A 13204-nucleotide genomic window follows, 5' to 3' on the forward strand; every position below is an offset into this window, starting at 1 on the left:
GAGGGTCATGTTACAGTTGTACATGACATTGGTTAGACCACTTTTGGAATACTGCCTGCAATTCTGGTCTCCCTGCTATAGGAAGGATGTTGTGAAACTTGAAAGGGTTCAGAAAAGATTTACGAGGATGTTGCCAGGGTTGGAGTGTTTGAGCTACAAGGAAAGGCTGAATAGCCTGGGGCTATTTTCCCTGGAGTGTTGGAGGCTGAGGGGTGATCTTGTACAGATTTATAAAATCATGAGGGGCATGAATAGAGTGAATAGACAAAGTCTTTCCTCCAGCATATGGGAGTCCAAAACAAGAGGGCATAGGTTTAAGATGAGAGGGGGAAGATTCAAATCGGACCTAAGAGGCAGCTCTCTCATGCAGACGGTGCTGCATGTATGGAACGAGCTGCCAGAGGAAGTGGTGGAGGCTGGTACAGCTACAACATTTAAAAGGCATCTGGATGGGGGCATGAATAGGAAGGGTTTATAAGGATATGGGCCAAATGCTGTCAAATAGGACTAAACAAATTTAGGATATCTGGTCAGCATGGATAAGTTGGACCAGAGGGAGTGTTTCCATGCTTGTACATCTCTGTGACTGTATGACTCTTGATTGGGATTTTTTCTGACATTTGGACTATAGCTGTTCATTATTATGCAGCCCCTTTGAGCACTTGATGTTTTTTTGCTTGTTGCATTAACACCTCTTTTGGCTTGTACCATTTAACCCTTTCTTTATTTAAGCTCTCTTGTCTTCCATCTGACCAAAATTCTTCTGTATTATTCTCTTCCCCCATGCCACCTTGCCTTCCTAACTTTTCTCAACTCTGATACAGTGTCCCTGACTTTGATACTAATTTTGTTTTTCTTTCTCTGTAGATACTGCCAGACCTGCTGGATATATCTAAGGCATTTTTTTAAATAACCTAAGGAATCCATGTGCCTCTGTCCTGATCATGGGTTTGACAAAGGAGAGAAAATCAGAAGAAAGAAGCAGATGAATTTATCCCATGACATCATCACGAGCGCCTGAGATTCTAAAATATTTCATACACTTTATCTGTGTACAGTGGCATCCATTTGGGGTTAAAAGTAAATCATTTGCAAAGTTGAATCTTGGGTAAGAAGGAACAAAAGTAAAACTGAGATAGCGTGGCCAACTTTTGTATCAGGAGCAGGTCTGTGACCTCTGAGGAACACAGCGAATGAGTTTTGACTGGGAGTTTATTTTACATTGAATTATGTTTGACTGAGAATGACAGGAGAATGAACGAGGGCTGGAACTGAGGCCTGACAAAAATAAAAAGGCTCCCGTATTTGACATCTTCAAACAAACATGTTCAGCAAGCGAAGTTTCAGAGGTGTAGGATCCGGCAAAAAAAGGAGATCCAAAACCAGCCTTCCTGCAACATGTATGCAAATGGACAGCAGCACAACTGTGTCTACAAGAAATGTTTTGGCTCATGGGGTCAACACAGATATCGGTTTGACATTTGACCCAATGGTATGTGCTACCTCTTTGTCTTCTGGCAAAGCGCCTCAGACCACCAGCAGCTTGGCACCGACAAGAGTTGTGATGCTCAGGGATGAAGAGTTGAATCCAGTGACTGGATCCGTCTGTTTCAGGTCAGCAAACACAAGCCAGACAGAGAGTAATCCAGACTGTAAACCTGGGGGTAGCTTCAGCTTCGGACATGGCACACCACTGGATCAGAGAATGGGTGACAGATTGAAGACCTTCCTTTCCACAGATCCCATGCGGAGTAGGAATCTATTTGCTTGGCAAAACACCAGTCAAGCAATGGTGGAACAAGGGGATAAGGGTAAAGCAAGAGCGTTTCCATGGACACTTGGGTGGGGAAGAAAGAAAGAAGTTGGCTGTGAAGCCCTGGAAAGTGCTGATCAAAAGTGTAACCGTCCCAGAGCAGAACCTGAGAGTATGAACAAGCTGGGCACAGGACACCCCATGACCTTTGGCGATACCGGAGGTTCGTGTAGTTCACAGTTTGGTGACCTGTTCCTTATTCCCGGGAGATCATCATATAAAGGTGGTGGTTTCAGTCAATGCAGCATGGATGAGATGGACAGCGGTGTGAGTAGAAATATAGCCGATCCTTTCAGTTATCGGGAGCCTGGCTCTGTCATGATTGATGCTGACAATCAGATACCCGTCAAACAAACCAAGAACATTGCCACCATGGATCCCTGTTTGAATTCACTTGATGATATGGAACTAGAGTCCATCAATATTGATAAGAATTTGGTGGCTTCTGAACAGGGCCAGAGGGGCAGTGACACAGCAAAGAAGCTTAGAAGTAATACCCATGCAGCCAATGATCTGCACACAACAGTGGAACAGGGAGTACCACCTGTGAAGAAAACAAAGCCAGCCTTCTCTTCAGACTTCCTTGCTGCATTGGAGCAGCCTGAGACAGGTCTCTGCACTGGTTCTCCTACTAATATGTTAAGAAGCTGCTTTACATCTTTTATCCACAGTCCGGTTTGAACATAACAAAATCTGGAAGGTGGGAGCACACACCGTAACCTGACAGTGCCACTGCCAGGATTAACAGTGGAATTGTAGGATACAGTAATGGTGCAGAAGGACGCCATTCTGCTTTTAGGGGCTGAGCTGATTCAATCAGTCTGCACTTTTGTTGCCCGGAGTCCTGTATGATTTGCCCCTTCCATGGTTTATCCAGTTACATTTTGGAAGTTCCTGTTGAACATGCTTCCACTGATCATTTTGGCAGCGTCTTCCTCTTCCTTCAACGCAGTCCCTTCTTGGCTTCACTGCATGTATCCCTGACATTATGATAAGTGGTGGTCTGATAGGTGCCCCTTACAGATATAGACTGACATTCATTTCGGTCAATTTTAAAAATGGGAGCGGTTATCAATGGCCATTTTCCCCGGCCTTCAGTGTATCTCAAGATCTATCTCCCTGTCTCTGGTCAGTATGAATCCTGGTTCTGATTTTGGGTTTGCTTCTTTCAAGTAAAAGGGATATTTTAATTAAAGTAATTCTGCATATTTAAAACTGACTTCACAAATAAGAGAATGAACCCCCTACTTTTAAAATACCTGTCATGACATCGCAAATCTTTTCACAGCCAGTGCCGGATATTTAACATGTGGCTAATGTTGTTCAACTGCTCCTCTCCTCCTTTCTCTCTGACAGAAACCCGCCAGCTTTCCACTTCTCTCTTCAGTTCTGAAGATGAATCATACCGGACTCGAAACTTTAACTCTGTATCCCTTTCCACAGACACTGCTCGACCTGCTGAGCTTCTCCAGCACTTCCCTGTTATTTATTTATTTATTTGCACTCTTTCCAGATGACAGTGCTGCTATCAGACAGATGTTGAAAGGTTATACTGACATAGTTCTCCGCAAAGTCACTGTATTCTACCGGCAGAGAATAGAAGAAGCCATTGAGGGATCTGTGGAGGTTGCCAGCAAGATGTTACTACATGATCTGAAGACAAATTACCATTTACACGGGGTATGTTCGATTGAGTTCACATCTTCTGTTTGCTATCCTGCTGATCACCCTTTTGCATACAACAGCTTTATTGAATAGATCTCTCTTGCAATTTTGTTTTTTTTTGCCTGAAGATGTTGGCATCTTACTGTTTTGAAAAGAAAAAAGGACGCAAATATCTACTACACAGTCATGCAGCATAGAAACAGACCCTTCGGTCCAACCAGTCCATGCCGAATATAATCCCCAACTAAACTAGTCCCCCTGCCTGCTTCTGGCCCATAGCCCTTCAAACCTTTCCTATTCATGTAATTATCCAGATGTCTTTCAAATGTTGTAACTGTACCCATACCCACCACTCCCTCTGGAAGTGTGTTTCACAAGCAAACCGGCCTCTGGATTAAAAAAGAATTTGCTCCAATGCCTTGTTCAAATCTTTCTCCTCTCACCTTAAAAGTGTGCCCCCTAGTCTTGGAATCCCCCGTCCGAGGGAAGATACGCCTACCATTAACTTTATTTATACTTCCATGATTTTACAAACGTCCATAAGGTCACCTCTGAACATCATACGCTCCAGTGAAAAAAACTTCCCAGCCTATCCAGTCTCATTATTCACACTTGTGCTGTTTTAAAGCTGAGGATGGAATTTTAGCCTGGCTGACAGGGTGAAATGGTTCCATGCTCGATTTGGGAGTGTAGCGTGGGGAGCAGGGGGGCTTTCGGAGTGGACGTTGGGTGGAGAACTGGGTAAGCCATGGAGGTCTATATTGCCCTCTGATCTCTGAGCTTTAGTCAGGCACAGTGAGTGTTGGGCAGGCTGCCTGAGTCCAGGAGGCTGGTTGGCAAGTTAGTTACGTTAATTAAGGTGAACACCTCTGGCTTCTGGAGCCCTGCAACTGCAAACAGCTGAGGACAGAAGGCGCTCAGGTGGAAGAAGAGATTTATCGCAGCACTCTCAAAGATCCCAAGCCAGGGCACGGACCCTATCCCACAATACAAATCGTTCCTTCCTACCATAGTCAGGCAGCACCCTCAACACCTTGGGGTCAGGGATCAAATTGTCTCACAGTTAGTGGTTAGCACTTCTGCCTCACAGCACTTGGGTTCAGTTCCGGGCTCAGACAACTGTGTGGAATTTGCACATCCCATGTCTGTGTGGTTCCCTCTGGGTGCTCCAGTTTCCTCCTACCAGACCAGAGATGTGCAGGTTAGATGGATTGGCCATGCTAAATTGCCGCTAGTTTGCAAGGATGTGCACGCCAGGTGGATTAGCCATGGGAAATGCAGGGATACGGTAGGGGGTTGAGTCTGTGTGTGATGGTCTTCAGAGAGTCAATGCAGACTTGTTGGGCTGAATGGACCATTTCTACACCCTAGGGATTCTATGAATGAATGTCTGGATCTAATCGGTTCATGTTTCATTTTGTTTGCAAGATTTCTCAAATATGGCTCACTTTAGTTGATTCACAGGGAAATATGTACAGACTGAACCTCCTCCTCCTGTTCCTCTGATGCTGCTTGGCCTGCTGTGTTCATCCAGCTCCACACCTTGTAATCTCTGAATAATGTCAAGGTTTGTTTTTGCTTTAACGGTATTGTGGAGATGCTGCAGACAGAAGGATGTGACTGACCTAATGTTTTCCAGAAAATCCAACAACTGGTGAAGGATGGGAGTCATCAGGAAGCAGCCAAATATCTCCTGGATTCGATTATGGAGAGCGGAGCTCAGGCAGGGAGAGCAATGTGGGAAACCTTTGCCAAGATGAAGCTCACCAATCCGAAACTGAGCAAGATACTGCAAGAGATTGAAAGCAAAGGTACTGAATGACACTGAATGTACTCGTGTTTAATATGAGAACATGTGGTTTTCTGAGAACATGCAGAAATATTGAGAATTGTAAACTGTGAACTTATCTTAATAGGAGCGACTCTACCAATGGAAGTGAGCCAGAGTTTAATGGAATCCAGAGTGTCCAACTGCCTGAAAGGTAATAAAGCAGAAAACTACAAGCTTAACCATGAGAAAGGCTCTGGTTGACAGAATTTAGGATCCAAAAAGAGAGGAGGCCATTCAGTGAGATGAAAAATAAACTGTAACTTAGTTTTACAAAAACTTTTGATCTATTTTCCCTTGAGCAGTGATCAATGCAGGAATACAAAATGTTGAGAGGGATATGGGCCAAACACAGGCAAATAGGATTAATTCCATTCAGGAAAACTGGTTAGTGTGGACAAGTTGGATGAAGGGTCTTTTTCCATGCTGTATGAATCTAAACCAAAGTATCACTTGACAATGAGGGAGGTGTTGCCTAATTTTGCTACTTAAAATATAGCTTTAATTTTTAAAATCTGCCCTCTGGTTCTAAGCTTCCCAAACATTGGAACTTGTTTCTCTCTATTTACCTTTATCAGTTCACCTTAATGTCTTGAAAACCCCAATAAATCAAAGAAGATGGTTGTAGTTGTTGGAGGTCAGTCATCTCAGCTCCAGGATATCCCTGCAGAGTTCCTCAGGGTAGTGTCCTAGGCCCAACCATCTTCAGCTGCTTCACCAATGACCTTCCCTCCATCATAAGGTCAGAGGTGGGAATGTTCGCTGATAATTGTACAATGTTCAGCACCATTTGTGACTTCTCAGATACTTGAAGTAGTCCATGTTCAAATGCAACAAGATCTGGATAACACCCAGGATTGGGTGATAAGTGAAAAATGACAGTGACGCTACACCATAGCCAGGAAATGACTTACTCCAACTGGAGATAATCAATGTAGCTTGACAACTAATGGATCACCCTCAGTGAATTCCCCACGATCAACATCCTCGGGGTTACAGTTGACCAGAAACTCAATTGGATTTGCCATATAAACACAGTGGCTACAAGAGCAGGTGAGAGGCTAGGAATACTGTGGCGAGTCACTCACCTCCTGACTCCCCAAATCCTGTCCATCATCTACAAGGCAGAAATCAGAAGTGTGATTGAATACCTGAATATCTACCTAGAATATATTATCCACTGACCTGACAAATGCAGCTCTGAACATTCTCAACACAACACCATACAAGTCAAATTATCCTGCTTGACTGACACCTCAATTACCATCTTCAACATTCACTGCCCCCACCTCCGATAATCAGTAGCATCAGTGTGCACTATCTACAGGATGCCCTGCAGTAAGTCTCTATGGTTCTTTTGACAATACCTTCCAAATCACAATCACTTCCATCTAGAAGGCCTACGCAGCTTTTACATGGGGACACCGCCCTATTGCAAGTTCCCCTCCAAGCCACTCACCATCCTGACTTGGAAATATATCACCATTCCTTCAGGGTGGGTGAGTCTATATTCTGGAATTTCCTCCAAAACACAACTGTGGCTGGCCCCAAATGCCAAGGACCACTGTGGTTCAAAATGTAGATCACCTCCACTTTCACAAGGGCCAGTAGGGATGGGCAATAAGTACCAGCCCGGTCAACAAAACTGGCATCCTGGATAAATAAAAAACCTCTCACGCTTGTAAATTCTGGGGAACGCAATCTTTAATGGGTAAATTATGTTCCTTCCGTACTCTAGTTTTGTTGTCTTTGTTAATAATGTTTATAACAACTTAAATTTGTATTTCAAGAAATTCAGATCCAACATAAAAAGTTCCTTCGTCAACAAAATGCGGACCTATTGGTCAATATTATCGGTGGGAAAAAGAATAAATTCTCCCTGGAGGACCATTATACAGAACAAGTCATCATCGTTTCCAATCCTGAACAGAGTGCTTTGGGACGTGACCTAACAGTGAGAGGGAAGCGGCGTGAGGACGGACAAAGGAAGATGGTCAAGTCACAGTGGGAAACTGTGAGAATCGGTCAGTTGTTCAGGAGCAGTTTTGGGAAAAGTAGCCTGTCTGGGACTGTGGTGGTCAGTGGTCCGGCAGGGTTTGGGAAAACGACCATGATCCAGAAGATTGTCCATGACTCGGCTGACGGAAAGATGTATCAGCAGTTTCAGTTTGTATTTCTTTTCAAATTTCGAGACCTCAACACCATCACAGGCAGGACAAGTATCAAGAAACTGATCCTGAATTCATATCCTCACTTTGGGAATAGGGTTGAGCATCTCTGGGAGGAGCCTCAGGGACTGCTATTTATATTGGACAGTTTAGAAGAGTTCAAGGAGAAGATTGATTTCACAGACTTCACGAGAAACGCACTGCCTGAGCACCAGTGTTCCCACCCGGAATGCCTGTGTGAAGTGTCTGACATTGTGCGTTGTCTGATTCAACAGAAGGTACTCAAAGGCTGCTCAGTGCTGCTCACAACTCGTCCGACTGAACTGGAGACACTGAGAAAGGCTGAGGTCAATCTGTGGACAGAGATCATAGGCTTCCTGAAGGAACAGCGCAAGGAATACTTGACAAAATACTTTGGAGATCAGAGACTGGCAGAAGCAGCTTTCACCTACCTGGAAGGGAATGAAATCCTGTATTCCATGTGTGACAACCCCTCCTACTGCAGAATCATCTGCTATTCACTGGCCCCTGGATTAAGACGAATGCAAGAAACACACAAAGTACTCCCCACAACCATCACTCAACTATTTGCAAGTTACATATTGAACATTTTCAAAAACCATGAGTTCAATATTTATAAACACCATACTCTCAGTGTTGGACAAATGCGTGACTTGGTGCTCAGAACTGGTGAACTGGCCTATATGGGCATCTGTAACAATGTCTTTCGTTTTAATGAGACCCAATTAAATTATTACAACCTGAAGCAATCGCATGCACTGCCAGGGTTTCTGATAGAACACACAGACCCAGATACTTCTCAATCCCACTTCTCGTTCATTCACCTCACGCTGCAGGAATTTATAGCAGCTCTCAGTAAATATCTGACCACAGATGCACAAAGACTGCCACAGACCCTGACACAGCTCCTGGATTCTCCTGACAGAGAAAACCGGTTCAAAATATTCCTCAGATTTATGGTTGGTCTATCTTCACCGGGTTCAGTTCGGATAATCAAAAACCTCCTGGGACCCCTTCCTCACCAGGTCACCTGTTCAGTGATTGATTGGGTGAAGAAACAAACTGAAATTAACTTCAACAATACCCAGAATAATCTCAGTAAGCACAAGCTGTTGGAATCTCTGTACTATCTGTTTGAGTCACAGCACACAGGGTTAATACAGTGCACTGTAGGATCAGGAGGGATACTGTCACTGGGCGATGACTTTCCCTACAGTGCAATTCGCCTGACCCTTGTAGACTGTACTGTGTTGGCGACTGTCATTTGTCATTGTGATGAGATCCAGGAGGTTAACCTTAATAACTGCTGCCTGGGAACAGAAGGGATCCAGAGACTTGGATCTGCTCTTCACAAATGCAAAGCGCTCAGGTATTTCCTTATTACTGGATTACACTCTCTTGTTAGACATGTTTCAGACATTGCATTTTCTGGTTTTCTCCAGTTTTACCAATGTATTAATTTTAAAAAAATATTACTTGTTTTTAAAAGTCAAAAACATACTTTATTCATAAAATATCTTTGGTGACAGGCATAGTCACTGGAGCAGTCTGATTGTGGACAGTCATTACATTACATAGAATCCCTGGAATGCGGAAGTAGCCCATTTGGCTCATCAGTCCAACCGGCCCTCCAGAGAGCATCCAGCCCAAACAGCCACCCTCCCAACCAATCCCTGTAACCCTGCAGTTCCCATGGCCAAGCCACGTGACCTGCACACTATGGGCAATACAGCACAAACCACCCACCTAAACTACACATTTTGTACTGTGGGAAGAAACCCATGCCTATCAAGGAAAATGTGCAGACTCCATACAGTCCGATAAGGTTGGAATTGAACCTGGGTCCCTAGTGCCGTGAGGCAGCAGTGCTAACCATTGAGCCAACATGCCATGTGGCAAACAAACACAAGGCATTTCTCACTAGTACAACCTGAAAGAACTTTGGACACTGTAAACCAGGAACAAAAACAGAAGTTGCTGGAATAGCTCAGCAGGTCTGGCAGCATCTGGGAGGAAAAAGTCAGAGTTAATGTTTAGGGCCCTGTGACCCGTCCTTGGAACTGAAAGTGAAGGGAATGAAGGGAGAACAACAGGACAGTATTATTTAAATGGAGGAAAATTACAAAAAACTGTACCACAAAGGAACTGGTACCCACATCAGAAACATGCGAAGCTAGCACACGGGGGCAGCAGGTAATCGGGAAGGGTAATGGAATGTTGGCTCTTATTTCAAGAGGGCTGGAATATAAAAGTAGGAAGGTCTTACTGCAGCTATATAAGGTGCCAGTGAGACACAGCTCGAGTATGGTGAGCAGATTAAACACAGAACAGTACAGCACAGGATCAGGATCTTTGGTCCACCATGTCTGTTCTGACATGATGCCAGTCTAAACTAATCCCATCTGCATCCGCATGGTCTGTTTCCTTCTATTCTCTGACAACTTGTGTCTGTCTAAATGCCCGTTAAAATCTGCCATTGTATCTGATGCTACCACCTTCCCTGGCAACGTTCCAGGCATCCACCATTCTCTGTGGAAAAGAAGCTTTTCTCATGCATCTCCTTTAAATATTTTCCTCTCACCTGAAACCTACAACCCCCCTAGTTTAGCCGTTTCCACCCTGAGAAAAAGATTTCAACTCTCCACCTTATCTATGCCTCTCATAATTTTATTAATTTCTATCAGATCGCTCCCTCAGCCTCTGACGTTCTAGTGAAAACGATCCAAACTTGTCCAACCTCTCTGTGTGGTGAAAACACTTCAATCCAGACAACATCCTGGTAAACCTTTTTCCACCCACATCATTCCCATATGTGGTGACCAGAAGTGTACACAGTATTCCAAATGTGGCCTCACTAAAGTTTTATAGAGCTGCAACATGGCTAGCCATTTTTATACTTAATGCCCGATCAATAAAGGGCATGTGATTTCTTTACCATCTCATACCCTTAAGTTGCTGCTTTCAGGGAGCTATGGACTTGCACTCAAGATTCCTCTGTTTATCAATGTTCCAAAGGGTCTGGCCATTTCCTGTATATTTTCCTCTTGCATTTGAAATACATGACCTCACACTTCCAGATTAAACTCCATCTGCCATGTCTCTGCCCAGCTTATCAACTGGTCGCTCTCCCGCTGTATCCTTTGACAACATTCCCTACTGTCCGATGGCTCCTCCAATTTTCATGTTATCTGCAAGCTTACCAATCAGACCACCTACATTTTCATCCAAATCATTTCTGTGTTTTACAAACAACAGAGGTCCCAGCACTGGTCCTTGCAGAACACCACTGATCACAGTCTCCAGTCAGAAATTCACTCCTCTATAACGACTCCGTGTTCTATGGCCAAGCCAATTTTGTTTCCAATTAGCCAACTCACCGTGGATGCTGTGTGACTTAATCTTCTGGACCAGCTTACCATGAGCAACGTTGTCAAATGCGTTAGTAAAGTTCAGTGGATAACATCCACTGCCCCAGCCTCATCATTAAGTCCTGAAAATTGGTCCCCTTATTTCAGCAAAGATGTTATTTCATCAAAGAAGGTTCACTGGTAGATTCCAGTATAGTGGGATGATCTTGCAAAGGCTAAACAGGTTGGGACTCTTACTCACTAATGTTGAGAAGAATGAGAGGTGATCTCATTGAAAGATTTCAGATCTTAAGGGGCTTGACACTGTAAGTGTTGTGAGGATCTTTCCCCTCATGGGCAAGTATAGAGTCAGTGAGCACAGTCTCATAAAATAAAGGGGTGCCAATTTAAAACTGAGATAAGGAGCATTTCTTCTCTCAGAGGGTTGAGAGTCTTTGGAACTCCTTGACACAGAGAGCGGTGGGGGACAAAGTCTTTTTGTATATTTCAGGCTGAGATGGATAGATTCTTGATCAGAAGGGTTATTGAGAAAAGGAAAGTAGACATGAGGAATGTCAGATCAGCCATGATTCTACTCAATGGCAGAGCAGGCTCAAAGAGCCAAATGAATTAATCCTGCTCCTATTTCTTATGGTGAACTGGTGACAATGTCTTAAGTTAATCTTTCTGGAATCCCGTACTCAGCAATCAGAACTCATGCTGCTGAGATGACTTTAGTGGCTCTCAAGTCTTCCAGTGAATTGTGTTACAACGAGATTAGAATTTTTTGTGGTCTGTCAGGGCCATTGGATCCTCTTCACTCTGTGATTTGCTCAGGTGACAGTTAACACCTGGACCATGATAACAAAAACCCACACCCCAAACACCAAACCTCAGACTGGGCCACCCACGCCTCCCCAAATGCTTTCTGCCCTTTTATCTTCCATAATCTTCCAGACTAGCCTGTGTCCTTTATATTTGCCCTGTATCGTCACTGTTACTGCACTCATGTCTGTTGTGTACAAAGTGTCATGAATGTTTTTTTAAGTACAATAACAAATTAAGGATTCAGTCTATGGATCTTCTCCTGAAATAGCCCATGGTTCAAAGTCACTGTCTTAGTTTCTGAGACACTGTGTTTGTGTTTAGACTGCAGGGTAATAATCTCACTGATGAAGGAGTGAAACTGCTGTCTGATACACTGAAGAGGGCAGACTGTAAAATACAGATACTGGAGTAAGTGATATACTGGGTACCTTGTGTGTCGAGAGATGTTAGGGTGGGTTGAGCACATAAACCTTACTGCTCCGACTGTAACACACATTCCATTGCTCTCTGTCCTCCCACAGCTTGTCTTCCAATAGTATTTCTCACACAGGTGTCCAGGAACTTGCTAAGGGGCTCAGCAGCAATTCATCACTAACACAGCTCAACCTCAGTAAGAACAAAGTGGGAGATAATGGAGTGAGAAGCCTGTGTGAAGCACTGAGCAGCCCGCACTGTAAAATACAGACTCTGCTGTAAGTTAATCTGCTTTTGTATTTCCTGTTGCGTAGAAAATGTTCAGGGACAGTTCACACTGATGTTTCTCATCCCCAGGCTCTGTCAGAATCTGATTCGAGGGGATGTTGTTGATCCACTAGTGTCTACTCTCAGCAACAACCGGTCATTGACTGACTTGAACCTGAATAATAATAAGCTTGGAGACCGGGGAGTCAGATTGTTGATTGGTGCACTGGGACAGTGGAGCTGTACACTCCAGACACTGGAGTAAGTAATATTATGTGTATGAGCCTGCTTGTAACTGTGAGAGCTCACTGACTCCATTTTACTGACATTCCTCTCCCTCTCTGCGTATCTCACTGTATGCTGCTTGTTTCTGTTTATGTGGGCATCGCTGGTCATGTGAGCATACGTTGCCCAACCCTAATTGCGTTTGAGAAGGTAGCAGAGAGTTGCCTTTTTGATCCATTACCTTCCTGACAATGTGCATACACCCACTCTACCCTTAGGGAGGGAATTCCAGGATTCTGATCCAGCAACACTGAAGGAACGGCAATATCTTTCCAACTCAGGATGGTGAGTAGCTTAGAGAGGGAGACTTGCACAGGGTGCTGTTCCCATGTGACTGCTGTGCTTGTCTTCCCAGATGGTAGCTGTTGCAATTTTGGATGGAGCTATCCAACATTCCAGACTTTCAGACAGAGTGGGATCTGTAGAGTCCGGAGGTGAGTCACAGGACCCAGTGTTCCCAGCCCCGATTGCTAGATATAATCATGCTGCAGCCCAAACAAAGGGAAATGAAGGACCAACGGTGGGAAAACAAGGCTGGTGATTAAAAAACTGACCTGAAGGCTGTTTA

The 13204-nt window shown here is 44.2% G+C and overlaps 1 protein-coding gene across 4 annotated transcripts in view; it reads left to right on the top strand.

Annotated features, from left to right (window-relative positions):
- LOC125450433 (NACHT, LRR and PYD domains-containing protein 3-like) overlaps nt 1–13204 on the top strand; it is a 42134-nt gene that overhangs the window by 15563 nt on the left and 13367 nt on the right. For all 4 annotated transcript variants that reach the window (XM_059642841.1, XM_059642842.1, XM_059642843.1 and 1 more), the window contains exons 2-9: nt 868–2423; nt 3327–3493; nt 5118–5289; nt 5395–5460; nt 7097–8864; nt 11992–12078; nt 12192–12362; nt 12442–12612. In XM_059642841.1, the coding sequence (XP_059498824.1) occupies nt 1325–2423; nt 3327–3493; nt 5118–5289; nt 5395–5460; nt 7097–8864; nt 11992–12078; nt 12192–12362; nt 12442–12612 (3701 nt within the window). In that variant the 5' untranslated portion in view covers nt 868–1324. The remainder of the gene's footprint in view (nt 1–867; nt 2424–3326; nt 3494–5117; nt 5290–5394; nt 5461–7096; nt 8865–11991; nt 12079–12191; nt 12363–12441; nt 12613–13204) is intronic.

The sequence above is a fragment of the Stegostoma tigrinum genome, chromosome 46 (genome assembly GCF_030684315.1).
Source record: "Stegostoma tigrinum isolate sSteTig4 chromosome 46, sSteTig4.hap1, whole genome shotgun sequence".
NCBI lineage: Eukaryota > Metazoa > Chordata > Chondrichthyes > Orectolobiformes > Stegostomatidae > Stegostoma > Stegostoma tigrinum.